Source organism: Anolis carolinensis, chromosome 1, assembly GCF_035594765.1.
Source record: "Anolis carolinensis isolate JA03-04 chromosome 1, rAnoCar3.1.pri, whole genome shotgun sequence".
NCBI classification, from domain to species: Eukaryota; Metazoa; Chordata; class Lepidosauria; order Squamata; family Dactyloidae; genus Anolis; species Anolis carolinensis.
The window spans coordinates 251738963-251759138 of NC_085841.1; the positions used below are offsets into that span (position 1 = coordinate 251738963).

The following is a 20176-nucleotide window of genomic DNA, read 5'->3' on the forward strand; positions in this document are numbered from 1 at the left end:
GATTTTGCATGCAAGATACAACACAGCTTTTCCTCTTCGCCACTGGCATACAAACTGTAAGTAAGGAATGAAAGAGTGCGTGTGTGAGAGAGAGACACTTCAGAAGCTTAATGCAATATCAAAAATGTACTGTATTTACAGAACTGTCAAGAGTTGAGCAAAAATCTCTTAAATGGAGCAAAATTATGTCTGTCCAAACAAGAAAAGTCCTTAAGCATGTTCTAACTATTAATAGATCAGATAGTATATGTATCAAATGATTCCACAAGAGTAGCAGGATGCCTTGGGCAAGACACCATGGTAATGTAGGACATCTCGTGTTAAAAAGATACTGAACTATCAATATAAAAATAGTCCACCAAAAGTACTGGCAGTAATCAATTGTCATTGATAGCTCGATAGTTCAGATACTATGACCTTCCCAGAGCTACAATTCCTAGGAAATCTAGTCAGACACATCTGTATGGCGTGTATGGGCCTTCAAGTTGCCTATTGATTTGTGGAGACCCCTTAGATTGCATAGGATTTTCTTAAGCAAGAAATATTCAATAATAGTTTTGCCAATTCCGTCCTCTGAAATATAGCCTACAGCATCTGGTAGTTGTTGGCAGTCTCCCAACCAAGTGTTAACCAAGCCTGACCCTTCATAGCATCCAAGATCAGACAGAATCTGTTGTTTTTAGTGCTACTAGTCAAATTGACCATGTTGCAGTTTATGCCATCTTTTTCTTTCTTAAGAACTAAGGATGAAGAAAAAAAAGTTGCCTCCTACAAAGACTGTAGTCTCTATGACCAAACCATAACCTCCAAGACTCCACAATTTGTTGCCGTGGCAGTTAATGTGGAATAATGCACTGTGACTCTCCAATAGAAATGGGTTTCTGACATTCTACTTCTTACAGAATCATATAGTTGGAAGAGACACTCAGGGCCATCAAGCCCAACTTGGATCTCTTGTGTGGAAACTGTTGAAGTAGTTTACAATTCTAGGGATTATAGGTCCTCTTTAAAAACTGATGTGAGAAACGCCCAGTCTCCTTTTTTGTTCTTGTTTTTGTGTTCCAAATGACTGGTGATCCACCAGGCTGGCAATGACAAAGATAGACATAGTTGCCTTAGAAGAATCCTCATGAGTGTTCTGTTTACACTAAACTACCTAAAATGTAAGAAATATTTTTTATACTGATAATACTCATATTCTTTGGAAACAATAGATAGTAGGATTCTTTTTTATATCTGAGACATTTGAGGCACACTGACTTGTACAAGAATATCCACTGAATTTCGTAAGAGATTCAATTTTATGCTCAAATTGAGAACCTTTTACTGGCCCTACTAGGAATAGGTTTTTTTGCCAGAGAGAAAGAGCTACAAGTCTTTTGATGGCACAGAATGCCGAATGATGCAAAAAAGCCTCGCTGTGAGAGAACTTCACATCATTTTTTAAAAAATCACCAAGATTATTGTTGTAATGAAGCTTGAGTATCACGCTATGCAATAAACATGTATATTGTTCAGCATACCTTTGATTAGGACTATCTGTCGCAGATTGACCCTATTCCATGCGAGGGAGAACCTGAAAAGCCCTGGCTTGCATCTTTTAAAAAAACTTCCAGCCAAATCTTGAAAAAAACAAGCAACTACTTCTTCCTCAGCAGTTATAAGAAAAACAGGTACTGCCTAAATATAAACATAAACACTACTGATAACACTAGTTCTTGGGCAGATAGTCCATAAACAACATCCGGCAGGCTGGTCTACTCACAGATAAATGTATTGCTTTTTCTTTGTAGATAAATCATTTGCCATTCCAAATGTCTCCCAATTCCTCCATTCTATCTGTCTCGCTACTCTTTCCCCCTGCTTTTAGCTTTCAATCCTTTTTCCCAACCCCAGCCCTTCATCACACATTGCTCTCAAATTTCTGGCTGTACCCTATTACAGTGTTCTGTGCCATCTTGTTTGCCATCTCTCACAGCTCTCTTTTACTGCTGGTTTTGTTTGCCTTTGTGTGGGGCCTTCTTTCTCCATTCTGTTACACTATCTTTATAAACACTTTTCTGAAGACTGTCTTATCTTGAGGAAAGTCCTACCAAGCAGCACATACAAACACACACAGATCCAATTTCTATATACTGGTAACTGGCATCATGCCTCTGTTGTAAGCAACTATATCAACAAGACAAGTGGCTATATGTTAAGTTTGTGTAACATACCATTCAGGACATATTGCACAATCTGCTGAGTAGATTCATTGAACATTTTAATTCTGATTTAAAAATATGCTCAACATATTCAGCAGAATATGTTCTACTGAAACTTGAAGACATGTATAGCCACTTTAGTCCAGGATATCAAAATGCAAAAGGGTCTTATTCATGTTCATTGACAATGTAATTGTTTTTATTATGGATATTGATGTATTTATGCATTATGGCACGATATGTGCTGTTTTGTAAGCTGCCCTGAGTCCCTTTTTGGGAGATGGTGGTGGGATATAAATAAAGGCTTATTTTTATTATTATTATCTTATAGCACTTCAGAGACTAACTGAAAGAGTACAGTTGGTATCTTAAGTTTTATAGACTAATTCTTCTTCCTTGGATTGCTCTGCTAGGATTCATTCTTATCAAATCAGTCTAAATACTACTTAAATGAAGAATTGTGAACTCACCTATACCCTTAACTAACATACAACATATGACAAAAATGGGAATCCAAAACTGCTTCAAAATGATTTATAATTTATAGGATTTTGAAACTCCTGCCTGCAGGAATTGTTGCATTTTGTTAATTTGCCCATTGCTGATCCTTGAACTACTGCCCATCCCTTACCTAGTGGGTCAGTGATGGAGGGGGACAACAAAGTATCACTCTGAAACATCCACAGAAGATATTTTAAGGAACTTGCAATATGCAATCTGCAAATAGGTCACCTATTAAGTGTTTGTTGTCTGTATTCAACTGTAGTGGAAAAGGGGGCTTGAGCTGCATTTTCGTGCAAAAATTAGAGTGTAATCCCTGTATCCATGGGTGATACATTCCTAGAGTTTGTGTGGATATGCAAAAGTGAGGATAACAGCAAACTTTATTAAAATGACTTTTAGACCAAGATTACTGTAGTCATTCATGCTGGAGGTCCTAGAAAATGCTTAGACAAAGCATATTGTGTCAAACATGGATAAATGAAACCATAGGTACAGGGATCATACTGCAACATGAAATTGAGTGCCATTACTCCTAATAAATTGGAGTGATCAAAGCCTGTCTCCTGTCTTGTTAGATTGGAGGAGAAATAAAGTCCGAAGCAGCAGCTTGAGCCGCTGCAATAGACTGCCTCTCAGAAGTTGATAGATGTTTATGGGGATCTTCCACAAAGGATTTTTAAGCCTTAAGCCGTGAAACTACTTATTCACTCAAGATCTACTGGACTCAATTAGGCAATGAAAATGTCGGTTCCAAATGTACCAACTAGTGGTATTCTTATGATCTGGGACCCAACACAGTATAAATAATGCATTTTTGAATGGGGCAGATTTAAATTCAGCAACTCATCCTTGGCCAAATGATTTAGTTCCACTTAAATGTGTTCTCTATTAGGTATATTCACAACGAGTTACTCAAATACTAATTCAAGCTTGCTAATTGAAACAGTCACACTTTCTTTAAACAGACAAGTGTTCTTTTTCCCACCCTGGATATTCCACAGGTGTATATATACACTCCACTTACCTCACTGCCAACAGAACCTTTGAAGATACCAGCCACAGATGCAGGCGAAACGTTAGGAGAGAATGCTTCTGGAACATGGCCATACAGGCCAAAAAACTCACAGCTACCCAGTTATACAAATGCCTTTGCTCAAACAAGGCCAATCTAAATTAAGAGAGGTGCTACTAGTTGATGCACAGCATGTGTACATTCTTGTATTAGTTTGTTTCCTTTTGTTGTAACTCACTCGTGTTTGTAAGCTCCTCTGTATCAGTGTTCCTCTTCCTCTTTTGTTTGCCTACGTTCATTGAATTACTCTAGAGAGCCAACATGGTATAGCAGTTTGAGTTATGGATCGGGACTAGAAGATCAGAGCTGGAATCCTTTACCAGCCATGAAAACCCAAAAGAAAATAATGGCAAACCTCCTCTGAACAAATCTTGCTAAGAAAATCCTATGAACTGGTTGCCTTGATGGCTTTATTAATTAGAAATGAGCTGAATGAAAAAACCAACAACTAGAAAAAATATAAGCTTCACACTACTTGAATAGGCAAGTGGCATGTGGATTTCTAGCAGGTATAGTTTTCTCTCCTGTGGCCAGAACACCTTGTTGAAGTTCCTCTATAAGAGACAAAATTAAAGCAGCTATGGCAGCCCTGGGGAAGTAGGCATCTTTATGCCCCAGGAATCTCAAGAGACACACCACTGCCAAAAATTAGAGCAGGAGATTTTAAAGAGTGAACAGTGAATTTTGGGAATGCATGAGTCAAATGTACAAGGAGAGACCGAGAGGATTTCTCTCAAACACAAGGTCTCTACCTTAAAGGGGAGGGAGAAACCACAAAAGTATAAAGATAACTTCCACGAACACACACACAAAAGAATGAACAGTGAAAAGGCACAGCAACTTCTATGAAAGAAGTACTTTTGAGGTTTCTGAGAGAATCAATTCGTTCTGTATTTGTTTTGTTTTTTTAACCTGGGATCAAAAGTCTGCTATTGTCAAAAAGGTCCCACACCCAGAAGTGTGTCTGAAGTGTTGCTGTGTTTGTGTGCATACTGACAAAATTAGTAATCAGTTCTGGCAGCAGTAAGAGTTCTAAGTGGGGAGGTAGGATGCCTGGGTTGATTCTTGTGGCCACCAGTCCACCCTAACAGGCAATGGGTGCTGCAACAATTAATTCATAGACTGGAGGTAGGGCGTCCATGCATACCATGGCACGTGTACTACATTCTGCTGTTTCTTTGAATTGGGGATAAGATATGCCAAAAGAGAAACAAAACACCATTTGGATTTTGAAGATGCATGTTAATTTAGAATTCGGCATTTGCAAACTTCACATTGCATTTATATTCAAGCTATTTGAAGTTTATAAAGTTTGAGGTTTATGTAAAAGATTGGCAGATGCACTAATGCATCACACCACTCAAATTCCAAAACATTTTCCACTGGGAGATTGAACTCCTTCAAAAATTCCTATTTTTGCACTTGTGGGACTATTAAATCTACTGGCTGCACCAGAATTGTTGTGAAGTCTTTGAGGCCTTGGCAAATTGGGAAGCTGTTATAGCAGAGGTAGCATTTCATATTGCTGCTTCCATAATGCATTTTTCCAATAATGCTACCCCTTTTTGTTCTTGTTGAAGTCCGTTGCTTGCTTCCTAGCGCTTTTCTGTTGGAAAGCATTTGTTACCAGCACACATATGTTTTTGTTGCTTTGTTGTTTTTGTGTCTGTAATTTCTTTAATGACTGTAACTCTGTTCTCTTTTTCTCCATGCTGCCAAAAAGGAGACAAACAGTTCAGAGGAGTCTGAATGTGATGACCTTGACCCCAACACTAGCATGGAGGTAGACCATGACCCTTTCTACCATCCTTTCCCTGCAACCCAATATTACATTCCTCAGATAATCCTTTGCCTATTTTTAAATAGTGTCTATACATTCTATCTCTCCATCTAGAATCCACTCAGGGTTGACTACCAGGAAGATGGTGGTGGCTGCATTTAGCTTCCTTGAGCCAGAAAATTTATTTTAACAGCATATTTATGGACATTTGAATTGAACACATAATAGGTCAAGTGATTGTGCAGTAGCCCTGAATGAATCACAAATACATTGTTGTTGGGGTTTTTAAGAATCCAAATTCTAAAACAAATTAACATCCAGTAGCAAATAACTATAAAATTATGCTGGAAAACTGGAAAATCTAGTAGCTGTAATTGCAGAATTATGTTACTAAATATTGACTGAAAGGCAATTAAGTTTGTTAATGTTTGACAATATTTACTCCTCCTGGCTGGTTCTTTAACCAAAAACCTAATTTTCTTGGATTTTTGGAAAGTGTTTTTGTTATATTTTTGAAAAAGAACATCCCAGGACCACCCACGAAAAGTGAAAATCCATGAAGTAGGGACGTTATATTTATTTTAATATTTATACATTATTTTAGTAGTTATACACTATTTTAATTCTTTATAAACCCTCCCCACACACTTATACACTACATAACCCTTTCCTATTCCCATTCCTGGAGAGGGGTAGCTGCACACAAACAAAGAAAACAAGATGTGACGGTTACTGAGCCAATCAGCAACTGGGATACAGAGCAGCATTCTCTGGTTGGTCAGTCAACCAATCGTGTGTTGTTTACAATCTCATATCGGCAAGTAGTGTCTCAAGCGGCCATTGTGCAAGTCGTACTTTTCTGAGTAAATACACTATTTATTGTAAATTGTATTTTTATGATTTATAATATTCTTTTAGTATTAGAATTAATATTTTTAATTTGTAAAACAGCGAAAATACCATGATAAATATTTTACATTAATATTTATTGAAAAACCACAAAACAGTGAGTCCGCGAAAAGCGAATTGCGAAGTACATAGTATAAAAGCTTCCCTACGATTCCTTGACACCTCCACCCATATTTAGTGCACATCATCTTGTTTTCTAACACAAGGGCAATCTGTTTTTGCAGATTTTGTGCTTCAAGATGCAAAGACTGGAGCTTTGAAAAATGTGTATTCTGCCTATCCATTATTTCCCCAGAAAGTTTTGCCAAAACAGATCCTGTCAATCTAAGGAAAGGGTGTGCTGGGCAGTTTTGTGTAAATTCAATGTTTGAGAATCATCATCCTTTGGTAGTTTTGTAAATATGATCTTAATTATCATTTTTTACCAATATTAACTACTTGCCATAGTCAGTGGTAAGTGAATTTGCCAATTAGATCTTTACTGCCCTGAGTCCCTGTGGAAAGAAAGGCAGAATAATAATAAAGTAAATAAATACTATTTTCAGTTATATTTAGTGCATACACCAGGGCCATGTTTAATAATAAATACATTAATTTCTTACATGAAAATAACTCTTGCAGACTTCAATTGTGAACACAAATCTGAGACATCACAAGGAAGTAAATTCCTACCTTTTTACTTCCTCAGTGTGTTTTTTTTTTGGCTAAACAATGTTATACATACAGATTTATTATTACGGTCAATAACTAATACCAACAATGTTATAGTAATACCATAATACTCACGGTGCAGTTTACTTTTAAATAGAATACCCATTGTTACAGTTGTTGACCTCCGGATAAAGGAACCTTGGTAAAAACGAGATGCGCAGCAATGTATGTGTCAGCACTCAGGGACTAGGGCTACAAGTACCACATTCAAATGCTCTAAAACAGTGGTTCTCAACCTGTGGGTCCCCATGTGTTTTGGCCCACATCTCCCAGAAATCCCAGCCAGTTTACCAGCTGTTAGGATTTCTGGGAGTTGAAGGCCAAAACATCTGGGGACACACAGGTTGAGAACCACTACTCTAGAAACTGTAGGTACTGTTCAGACTTTCACCATAGGTCAGAAGTAGGTAATCTTTGGTTTCCCTGAGGCCTTCATCTACATTTTCCACCAGCACCAACTAGCACAACCAATACTAAGAGACTGAGGCTATTATGATATATTCATCACTTCCTCAAGTGCTATCCCCTATGTTTATTATGTTGCTTCCGTGAAAAGGAATGCATTCCTACATCCTTATGACTGAATGTTTGTCCTTCTGGTGATCTTGTGCTTCTACCATCTTCTTTGTCTGTCGGACTCATAAATGCCTCTGTGCTGTTTTCCAACAGTCTTACTTCTTGCTTAGCACTTTTTTTTGTCCTATAAGTGCAAATACATCTGTGCTGCTTTCAGCAACTCTGCCTTAGAATTGGGGTTTGTGGCCATCTTCTCAACAGCTGCCTTGAAACCCCTGAGTTCCACCTGTAATGTTTTGTTGTCCTTTGAATTAATGCAAGTTCTCCCTCACCCTGCTTCTTCATAAAACATGGATGAAACATGGTGTGTGTTGGATATTTCATTGATGACTGTTGTCTTTCTCAGAACAAAATGGCCCTTCTTTCCTTTGCAGAGCTTCTACAATGGTTCTGCTTTGCGCTAGGCCAGGTATGGGCAAACCCAGTCCCGGGGACCAGATGTGACCCTTTGGGCTCTTTTCTCAGGCCTTCCTCTCGCTCTCGCTCTCTCCTTCCTTCCTTCCTTCCTTCTCTCTTTCCTTCCTTCTTTTCCCTCTTTCTCCTTCCTTCCTTCCTTCCTTCTCTCTTTTCTTCTTCCTTTCCTCCTGGGAGATGTTTAGCTGGGAGAAGAGAAGGTAGAGAGGGAACATGAGAACCACGTTTCAAGATTTCAGAGGGTGTCCCATTGAGGAGGAGGAGGGAGGGGGACAACTGACTTTCTGCTGCTTTAGAGACCAGGGGTCAAGGAAGCAATGGTTTCAAATGGCAGAGAAAGAGATTTGACTGAGAGGATTGGGAAGAACTGTAAGAGCTGTTGGAAAGTGGCCTAGGCTGCCCCAGAGTGTGGTGGAGTCTCCTTTTTGGGAGGCTTTTCCGCAGAAGATGTCTACTGGGAGTGCTTTGATTGTTCCTTCCTGTGTGGCAGGGGGTTGGACTGGATGGCCCTTGGGGGTCTCTTCCAACTCTAGGATTCTATATCAGGAGTAGGCAATATAGGGTTTCATGGAAACACTTTTTCTCTCCTGTCCATCATCTCATCCTGACGAAGGCTAACCCTTTTAGGGTCTTTCCGAAAGAGAAGAGGAATTGCCAATTGTTGTAAGCCACCTTGAGTCCCCTTGGGTGAGAAAGGCAGGGTAAAAATGTTGTAAATAAATGAATAATAAATAAATAGGAAGCGGGGAAAAGAGCAGGGAGGGGGCTTGGGGAGAGCCCCCTCCCTCCTGGCCCCCCACCCTGCTCCAGCTGCCATGTAGCCCCCAAATTAGAAAGTTTGCCCATGCCTGTTCTAGGCCATATGTGGCCCCTGAGTGCCATTTTTTGGAGGATTTTCTTCCTCCTGACCAAATGCTTTCTTCGGTTTGAGCCATTTACTCCTGGTGAAAAAATTACTTACAGATCAAAAAGCATTGTGAGGTACCTGTGTCAACAATAAAGTGAAAAGCAACAACAAACCCCCACCAAACCTAAAATCCATCCTGTGGTAATACTTTTACATGGCCAATCAAAAGAAGAAAAAATAGATTGTGCTACCTGTCTAAGCTTTGCAGGCTTCTCAAGTACTCAAAGATGGTAAAAAGTGTAGAAGGGAAAGAAAGTGACAAGTGTTACACTCACAACATCTATATTTGAATGTGAGATGTTATAGGAAATGTTAACACACGCACAATGCAATTCTCAGAGGATGGTGACTTATAACTTCAGAAGAATCCTAACTTTGGTGTCTCTCTTCTATTACCTTTGTTTCCTCTTGGGTTACAGTTGTGTGTGTGTGAAAGAGAGAGAGGGGGGCTTTTCATTTGTATTCTTGTTATTATGTGATTTCAAGTTCATTCATATGGTTTGATTGGCAAGATTTATTCAATGGAGGTTTGCCACTGGCCAAAAGACTGACTTGTCCAGGGTTATGCAGTGGTTTTCTGTGACGTTGCAGTGATTTGCAATCCATCTCTCTGCTATCTTTGCCTAATGAAGAAGCCTGTGATGTTTTGAAAGCTAGCATGACAAATTCCCTATCTTTGTTTGACCTAATAATTGCATCACCACACAATGGATTTTGTATTTTATCCATAATGTACCCTGATTCTTCAAAGTTGGCTTCCTAAGCATTTAAATGCTTACAATTAATGGGTGCTGCAGCAGTGCTATTGCTTTGCATACAAGCCTTATTTATGTTAACACATGTCTTTGAAGCCTGAAGGGCCTTAGATTTTTTTCTAAAAATTTTAATGGTAAGCAATAAAATCTGTCTTATCATATCTGGCATATCTTGACAAAACCACAAAATAAATTTCTGCCATGAAACCAGGCACAGGCAAACTAAGGCCTGGGGGCCAGATGCGGCCCCCTGGGTGTTTATCTCGGGCCCTCAGCCAGCCCCGCAATGCAGCCTCAAAGCAGAAAAGTTTGCCCATTCCTGCACTAAACCACAATGCCAGACAAATAATTAAAGGTGCACCGAATTCGCGTACAGTTGAAATGTAAATGCCCTTTGGGTTGTGTTTTCTCCAAGAAAAAAAAAAATCAAAAATAGCTATAGGAGATTCAGCCTCATCAATGTATATGATCAAAAATCAAAACATCCACCAAGATCACAGTCTTGAAATAGTTTTAGAAGAATGAGCACTTTGCATGGAATAGGTATTTCCCAAACTGAATTTTACCTTGCAAAAAAAAAAAAAACCCAAGATGCAGTGTGTGATGGAGTTGAGGAAAACCATGACATGTAGTCTGATGGGAGCTCTGACTAGAAAGTGCCTTCAGTCTTCAATAGTCATTTATTTTTAATTGATGGCAAACAGAATAATAGAATCCTAGAGTTGGAAGAGACCTCGTGGGCCATCCAGTCCAACCCCCTGTCAAGAAGCAGTAAAATCACATTCAAAACACCCCCGACAGATGGTCATCCAGCCTCTGCTTAAAAGCCAAAGGTTGCCAGTAGTTTAGATTGTTTACTTGTCTGCTTAGAAAGATACTGTCAGGAGGGAAGATGTATCGCATTGAGGATGGACACCTAGTCCCCCTCCCCGCAGAAACATTCCAGGAGTGAACACTAGTGGGACCAAACTTTGCTTTCACATTAATGATTCCAATGTTAAATCACAGATAATGGTACAAAGCTGCCCTCTATTACTGAAGAGAAGTATTGCATCCTATTTTCAGAGACTGGCCATTCATTTTTATTCTAAACCTGCTAGAAATATATTTACCTCAGTTACTAAAGTAGATATGATCCTGAGTATTACTTAACTGAAAAATTAGTACTAGATGCAGAAAAAGATGCAAGTAATAGAGATGGGTTCCTACATCAAATAAGTAGATATTTTAACAAAGTTTCTAGTCAGAATTAGTATCATGCACATTTGAAATGAAACATTCAGGTCAGGTAAGATATCTATAAGTTAAAAAAACTAAACCTTCTAGAAACCACTTAAAAGCTTTTTCCAAAAAGATTTGTTTTCTTTTACTAGCCTCCATTTTTTCTTATTATATTCATTTTATCAACCAGACATATGCTTTTTTTAATCCACTGAGTCTTGTTTGCTTCTTTTTTTGCTACTCATGCACACTCAGTGAGAAATTCTGGAAGCAGTTGCTGTTTGCTTTAATTGCTATAAGCGAGTAGAATCCCAGCCTTTCCTAATTGAAGCTTTATTGCATTGCAAACCTTAGAAACGCTGTTGCAGCCGGGCACTGAAAATTTTTCTAGCCCCCCCATCATTATCCCCCCCTCCCAAACTAATGCTGCTAAAAGCATCCAGAAAGCCAGAGGACACAAGAAAAAGGCGAGGCTGTGTGGCTATAACAAGGCTTTCGAGACCAGTGTTTCTCAACCTATGAGTCCCCAGATGTTTTGCCTTCAACTCCCAGAAATCCTAACAGTTGGTAAACTGGCTGGGATTTCTGGGAGTTGTAGACCAAAACACCTGAGGACCCACAGGTTGCGAACCACTGTTCTAGAGCCCCTTTTTCAGAATTGTGAACTAAGATATTCTCATACAGCCGTTCTATTCTATGTGCAGTTGTATAGAGTCAGCATGATGCAGTGTTTTGAACATTGCACTAAGGACTCTGAGAGCCCAGGGTTTGGATCCCTGCTTAGCCATGAAAACCCACCGGGTGACCTTTGGAAAGTCACACACTTTCAGCCAAAGAGGAAAATAATGGCAAAGCTTCCCTAAACAGCTTTTGCCAAGAAAACCATATGAAAGGTCTCCAGAAGTCGGGGGTTCACTTGGAGACACATACAACTACAACAACAGTTCAATAAGTCCCTTTGGGCTCCAAAACTTAGCTCTTTATTGTTACAGGTGAGATTAATGGGATTCATTCATTTTATTATTGTTGTTCGTTGTTTTTTTTATGTTCCTTCATATAAACTGAATCTTATCACAGGAGTTTGGGGCAAAGTTTGTACAGAGGTGGCTAGTTTGCTTTTGTCTTGCTCTGAGACTGAGTGTGGGACTTGCCCAAGATCACTCCGTGAGTTTCCATGGCCAAACAGGGATTCAAACTCTTCTAGTCAAACACAAGCTACTTTACCACACCGGCTCTTCATTCCATTAACTGTCAAGTTTAATCATTACGTCTTTAATATCACCTATGCAATCTACCTATTCCATACAAAGATCCTATCCCTGACAAGAAGCAAATAAATCCTCTGGAGCTACCTTTCAGATGGTTTGAAGGGCTGCAGAAAAAGGGAAGGGCGCTTCCTAGTACTGGGGCTGCAGTGCTATCAGCAGCAAAGGATTCAGACCTGGAAAGTCTGCCACATCTGAAAAGTTGCCAATCAATATACCTGAGCTGTAAATCAGGGCTCATTTTCACAGCCAAACCTTTCTAAGTGTTAAATAGCATCTTATATGTGAATTCCAATCTCAGATTCGGGATGTGAGCAGATGAATGAAGAAGGATGTGTAACTAGAAGGACAAGAAATTGCAATCAACCATTAGAGATCAATTACTCGAGATAAAATTTCAGTTTTAGCTAGCGCCTGATTCTGGTAAATCATGGGATTACCTTGTAATACAGGCTCACTCGAACTGCTTCAAATAATAGTGAAAGAATAGAATGTTGTAAGATTGTCATCAGCCTGTAGAACTTTGGAAAGGTTCATATTCACAGCAGAACTTTCTTTCCTATGATGAGAAACAATGTGTTTCAGATTTCTACTTGCTGAGGCCAGAAGAAGGGGATTGACTTTTTAACTCCATTGCTTTGCTCTCCTCAGAGCAAAGCTTTCCAGACACCTCATGTTGGTGACAAACCTTTTAGACATCCATCGTTTCGCAACACAGTAGTTCAGGTTCACTAATAAACCAGAGGTTGAAGCAACATACGGACACAGACATAAATTGTAATGTGGGGACAAAACATAACTCATGAAAACCTTTTGTGTGTGTGTGTGTGTGTGTGTGTGTGTGTGTGTGTATGTATGTATGTATGTATGTATGAGTTATTGCTTATTTCATATAGACTCAGAGGTTTTTCATTACTTTTGTGTGACACACCTACTCACTACAGCGTTACAACACACATTTTGGAAAGCTTTGCCTCTGAAACATTTGTGTGGCTGCTGCTGCAGACAAAGCACTGAACTACTTGGCAACTTTTATGTATCTCAGATGCCCAATGCTATATATAACAAGAAAACTACATAAACTATACTGTTTCCTGCCTTTCATATTGATTGCTGAAGGAACAACCTTCTGGTCTTTGCAAGCTGTAGAAAGAGAACATTGCGACAAGAATAGAAGACGTGGGAGTGAGGCTGGAACTCAAGTACTCACCTACATATATACACATACATATACACACACCCATGAGATAGTGAAAGAGTGACTTGCATTTTCAGCCATAGGCCCTTTCCATGATCTTGCCAGCATGGGGTGATGTATTCTGCAAATGCAAACTAAGGCAGACACAAATATTGGTATATCTTCTGTCCTGTATTTGAATCTTTTCAAGTAACATTTAATCCCGTATACCTTATTGAACTTAATCCACTTTTAATTGTCCAGTTAAAAAGACTTTTCTATTTCTTTTGTGTGTATATAATTTTTTTTCAGATCATCAACCCAAACTTCATCCAGGAAGGTGAGTTAAAGACAGAAATATGCCATTTTTTTCCCTCTGAGTTAGGAAGGAATTTATTGTATGGTAACCTGATCACAATGGACTCATATTCAAGCGTGATTCAATAACAAGAGATGTGACTGTACTCACCAAAGTTAAATATGTTACCATTATTAAAATTTGTGTTTGCAATGGTTGGAAATCAGAAAGGATGGAAAACTGCGTAAGAATTTATTCCAATTTGGGATTATTTGCTTTCTTTTAAAAATAATAATAACAAGTAATCTTTTTTTAAATTTAGTACCCACCCCTCCTTACGGTTTGAAGCAGTTCATTAAATTTTAATTGAATTTAGATCATTCCCTTTTTATACAATTTATTTAATGTCAGTTTTTCAAATTGCATCATTTACACCAGTGGCTTTCAACTTGTGGGTCCCCAGATGTTTTGCCTTCAACTCCCAGAAATCCTAACAGTTGGTAAACTGGCTTGGATTTCTGGGAGTTGTAGGTCAAAAACATCTGGGGACCTCAGGTTGAGAACCAGTGGTTTAGATACTGGTGTTACAGGGACTCAATATTGTTCATTTTTCTCCCTGTACCTGCCTTATTATTTACGCAGCTGTGTCTCCCTCCCCATTCAGAGATTAAAATTTGCAGATCAGCTGCTCTGGAACACAGTTTATGCCTTGTCGTTCTTACTTTTAAGGCAACAAGCGTAGAGGATGCTAGCTTAGGTTTTAAAGGAAACCCTTATCTCAGGGTGAAGTCTAACCTTTCTTTAGCTCCAGACACCATGGTAATTATGGCATCTGTGGTTAAATAACATCTTAAGGGCCGCAAGTTCCCACAACCTCCTTTTGAATATGTCCCATGAATCCCAGCAGTGCAGAAGAGGCCAATGGAAGATATAAATAAATGTTCTACAAGAAACAAGTTGACATGGTTTTTTACAGGAGGTTTTGAATGACTTGGTCTTGAAATGTTATGCACCTATTTATTCAATTATTTATTTCTAATTAATGAATTTGTATACCTCAACAACTGAGTTTATATATAAAATCCTTCTAAATTTCAAATCTAGTAAGTCCAGAAAATGTATTGTGATTTTCCTGTGATCACACTGACATAATGATCATTCAGGTCCACAATGAAAATGGTACACAATTTCTGAAGAATAGGCTCCAGTTGAGTATATTCTCATACTAACTACTTACAAAAAGTCAATAATAACAACTACCACTCTTGCAGTGGCTGTCCACCTTTGGCTCTCTTCCACTGCCAGAAACCTCAGTATGGCCAATGATCAAAAATTTGGGGAAATCCAAATTAACTGAAGTACCAAAGAATGAAAGCCATTGCTCTGTCAACCGCTCCCAATGAACAGGCCAGGCTTTGAGGCTGCAAGGCTTTTCACTGCTATTCCACCTGGCCAACAAATGATTTCCATAAGCCACAGCAACGCATGGCCGGGCAAAGCTAGTAAACATACAAAATAAAACTGTTAAAATTTACTCAGTATAGTTGGCCAAATGAAGGGACAAAAATCCAAATTCTACAAGGATGAACTTTGCATCAGATTGAATAATTCAAATGAAATATTTGTTCCTATATGCTTCACTTTAATTCTACCTTCACAATTCAGTGTAATCTGCATGTTTCCCCATTCAAATAAAATTTGATTCAACAGACATTTATGAGGAACGTTTTGTCATTAACGTAAAACGCTGCTTCTTTGGAGAATGTCATATCTGTGTGGCTTTTGCTCCAGTTGCTCCAGAGTTTCTCATGCCCTTAGTGGATATCGCTTGCTTGCTTGGAGACACAGTCATGCTTCAGTGCAAAGTCTGTGGAAGACCAAAACCAACCATAACCTGGAAAGGACCTGATCAAAACCTTCTGGACAACGACAACAGTACAGCTGCCTATACAGTTACTTCGTGGTATGTTTCCATTCTACATCCAGCAATTCTGATGGTACCAGAGCAGAAGAAGTTACTAAGTTGAGTTACTGAGTGTAATACGTCTCTTGTCTGGCAGAAGTTGACCACAGGGTCACACTGGAAGATAGAGATTCTTAGAGTGCTCTCTCAGGTTTGAAACAATGAAATTCAGGCTTTCTATTGGCAGATTTCCAATTTTGTGGAGGTCTGGCACCTCTAGTAGGTAAAGGTTTTCTCCTGACATTAAGTCCAGTTGTGTCCGACTGGGGGTTGGTGCTCATCTCCATTTGTAGGCCGAAGAGCCGGCGTTGTCCATAGACGCCTCCTAGGTCATGTGGCCGGCATGACTGCATGGAGCACCATTACCTTCCCGCTGGAGCGGTACCTATTGATCTACTCACATTGCATGTTTTCAAACTGCTAGGTTGGCAGGAGCTGGGGCTAACAGCGGGCACTCACCCCGCTTCCTGAATTCAAACCGCCAACCTTTCAATCAGCAAGTTCAGTAGCTCAACTTGCTGTACCACCAGGGGCTCCTTAAATGATTAAAACGGCAGTGTTTCTGCTTTTCCAGCAATTTTTTTCTTATTGTAATCACTCTGTTATGTAATGTGAGAGAGTTCAGTATAAATATTTAGCAGAATTACAGATTAAAATAATTACATTTTCCCTCTCAAGTGATTCAGGTGAAATAACTCTGAAGATCTGTAACCTGATGCCTCAAGACAGTGGTATTTACACCTGTGTGGCGACAAATGAGCTGGGATCAGCATCCACCTCAGCTACAATCAAAGTGCAAGGTAATGGATTCTACCATCGTTCTAGTTTATGTGTCGTTTTATATATGTCATAAAGATGTTGGAATGTTTGTTTCATTAGAGTACAAACTTTCACTAATTACAATCATGATGACTTAGGGTGCATCTACACTGCAGAATTAATGCCGTTTGGCCCCTTCTACACTACCATGTAATCCAGATTATCAAAGCAGGTAATCCACATTAACTTCTTTGAACTGGATTATATGACTCTACACTGCCATATAATCCACTAGAAAGCAATTAATCTGGATTTTATATGGCGGTGTAGACACCATATTTTCCCCATCTTAAGGGACTTGCAAATACCTCAATAATTGTAATAATAATAATAATAATAATAATAATAATAATAATAATAATGCATTGACGAAAAACAACAGGAAAAACTCAGCCGCTATCAGGACCTCAAGATTGAACTTCAGAGACTCTGGCAGAAACCAGTGCAGGTGGTCCCGGTGGTGATCGGCACACTGGGTGACATGCCAAAAGATCTCAGCCAGCATTTGGAAACAATAGACATTGACAAAATTATGATCTGCCAGCTGCAAAAGGCCACCCTGCTGGGATCTGCGCGCATCATCCGAAAACACATCACACAGTCCTAAACACTTGGGAAGTGTTCGACTTGTGATTTTGTGATATGAAATCCAGCATATCTATCTTGTTTGCTGTGTCATAATAAAATAATAATAATTATTATTTATTTATCTTCCGCCCCAAGGGGACTCAGGGCGGATCAGAGTACACATATACGGCAAACATTCACTGTCAATAATAAAATACATCATTTATTTACTAGGCCACTAAAAAGGCAGGGGAGTAATCACACTGTAAGTTTTGAAAGTTAGCAAAATACGTTTGTGCCTTTTTTGCCTTGTAAGGGACCAACCAGTTATCTTGATAATTTGCCTAGTGCAGTTTCAGCATGCATTCAGGATGAAATCTGCTAGTCATGGGAGCCAGTGTGGTGTAGTATTGGACTAGGACTAGGAGTCTGGAGACAGAAATGTGAACCTGCACTCAGCCGAAATCCACGGAGGGATCTTGCACAAGTCTATTAGCCTCAAAGAGTTGTAAAGGCAACCTTTCCCCCAAACAAATGTTGCCAGGAAAGCTCTGTGATGGGATTGCTATAAATCAGAAATGGCTTGAAGGCAAAGAACAGTGTCTGTTAGTTCTGAACACAATGAGGTTACTAATGCCTCTTTTACTACTGTAGTACTGTTATATCTTAAGTAAATTCTCTCACTGTGTGTGTGTGTGTGTGTGTGTGTGTGTGTGTGTGTGTGTGTGTGCCTTCAAGTGGCCTGTCAATTTATGGTGATCCCATGAATTTCATAGGATTTTCTAAGAAGGGAATACCCTGGCTGGTTCCTTCCTCTGCAATAGGGAGCAAAAAAGCCATTTCAAATGGCAAAAAATTAATTATTTGCCATGTCAGGGTTGTTGTTGTTGTTTTTCTAGCTCTTTTGTGACATTCTGACAGAATGAATCAGTTTTCAAATTCTCTTTGTAGAACAGGAAAATGATTTATCATACTTTTTCAGTCAAAAATAACTTTTCACAGTCATGAACCTGTTGTTTCTCCCTTTCCATCGCCAAGATAAGTTGTTTCAGGATAGCAGATTGCTTTCCCTGAGGGTCATGTGATCTGTTTCCTTTTGACAAACAGTTATTTTTAAGGGGATGGGAGAATGAAGAGAGGATGAATACTGCCACCTATCTATACTTCCTAAGATTCCACTTTTCCCAATTAGGAAAGGCTTATAACATCAAAATACACCCAAAAAAGCATCAGGTCCTGACTGATCTTGGAAGCTAAGTAGGGTCAGCCCTGGGTAGTATTTGGATGGGGGACCACCAAGGAATACTGGGTTCTGTTGTGCATGATATTTCAGAGGAGGAACTGGCAAAACTGTCTTTGAATATTCCTTGCCTAAGTGAACTCTACAAAATTTATGGGGTTGCTATATATTGTCAGGTAGCCTTAAGGCAAAAATACATGGGATAGCAAGAATACATTCCAGAAACACACATCTTTTAAATGTATACAATCTTAAGATGATGCTTGATCACACACACATCACCACCCCAAACACTGTAGATGAGCTCTCACATGTTGCATTCTGAATCCCAAGGCAGTCTGGTGAAGGCAAAACCCATAGGTGCTGCCCCATTCCTCACCTTGCTCCAGCATCACTGTCATAGAAGAAAGACAAGGAGCTGATAGCCTGCCTTCCACAGTAACTTGTCTTGGCAGACATCTGGAAGAATTGTCAGGCTACCCATTGCCCTAAGGAGCCTCCGGTGGTGCAGCAAGTTAAACCACTAAGCTGCTGAATTTGCTGATTGGAACGTCAGTGGTTCGAATCCGAGGAGTGGGGTGAGCTCCCACTATTAGCCCCGGCTTTTGCCAACCTAGCAATTTGAAAACATGCAAATGTGAGTAGATTAATAGATACTGCTCTGGCCGGAAGGTAACAGTGCTCTATGCAGTCATGCCAGCCACATGACCTTGGAAGTGTCTACAGACAACACTGGCTCTTTGGCTTAGAAATGGAGGTGAGCACCAACCCCCAGAGTTGGACACAACTAGACTCTTAAAGTCAGGGGAAAACCTTTACCTTACCTTTACTCATTTCCCTTGCAGTCAGAAGCAAGGAGGCAAGGAAACATTACTGTTTCATGTTCATGTTCTAGCTCCTAAGTTAAATGAGGAGTCCAAAAATGAGTTTCCTGAAACTAAAAATATATTGGATTAGGACTGTAGTCCCAGGGAACAGGCAATCAGCCTTTCCTCTGTGTCTCAGTTCCCCTACTGAAACTGCCCAGACTCCCATCTGTTGATCAACCTGCAGGGGAAAACACACAGATATAGGACCTGATCAGGGCCTCCTCCTGCCTCTGCTCATAACATCCTAATATACAGTTGCTTCTCCTAGGTTTTTTATTTTTCTAGAACACCTAGTGTATACACAACCTCTATTTCAGGGGTCTTCAAACTTTTAAAGAAGCGGGCCAGTCCACAATCCTTCAGACTGTTGAGGGGCCGAATTATCATTTGAAAAAAAAATATGAACAAATTTCTATGCACACTGCACGTGCCTTATTTGTAGTGCAAAAAACAACAACAATGAAAGAACAATACAATATTTGAATATAAGAACAATTTTAACCAACATAAATCTATCAGGATTTCAATGGAAAGTGTGGACCTGCTTCTGGCCATTGAGATAGTCAAGTCAATTAGGGTTGTTGTTGTTGTTGTGTGCCTTCAAGTCATGTCAGACTTTGGGCCAGCCTGAGTCTAAAATTATTCATTTATTTATTTACTACATTTATTTACTACATTTATATCCCACCCTTCTCACCCCAAAGGGGACTCAGAGCAGCTGTATGTACATACAATATATTATATTATTAGCATAGCACAATATTAGCATTATATATTACTATATATTGAACTATACTACTGTACTGTAATATTATATGTAGTATATAACATATAATTTAATATTATTATATGGTATTATTATTAGTATTTTATTGTATAACATTATAATATTTTATCAATATTATATGTATATATAATATATTAT

At 39.2% G+C, this 20176-nt stretch overlaps 1 protein-coding gene across 10 annotated transcripts in view; it reads left to right on the top strand.

Annotated features, from left to right (window-relative positions):
• Positions 1-20176, top strand: part of kalrn (kalirin RhoGEF kinase) — a 627264-nt gene that overhangs the window by 599055 nt on the left and 8033 nt on the right. For 9 of the 10 annotated variants that reach the window (XM_008109458.3, XM_062971761.1, XM_062971879.1 and 6 more), the window contains 4 exons: positions 5504-5563; positions 13808-13835; positions 15585-15756; positions 16435-16556. In XM_008109458.3, the coding sequence (XP_008107665.1) occupies positions 5504-5563; positions 13808-13835; positions 15585-15756; positions 16435-16556 (382 nt within the window). The remainder of the gene's footprint in view (positions 1-5503; positions 5564-13807; positions 13836-15584; positions 15757-16434; positions 16557-20176) is intronic. The other variant, XM_062971850.1, reaches the window with a different exon arrangement.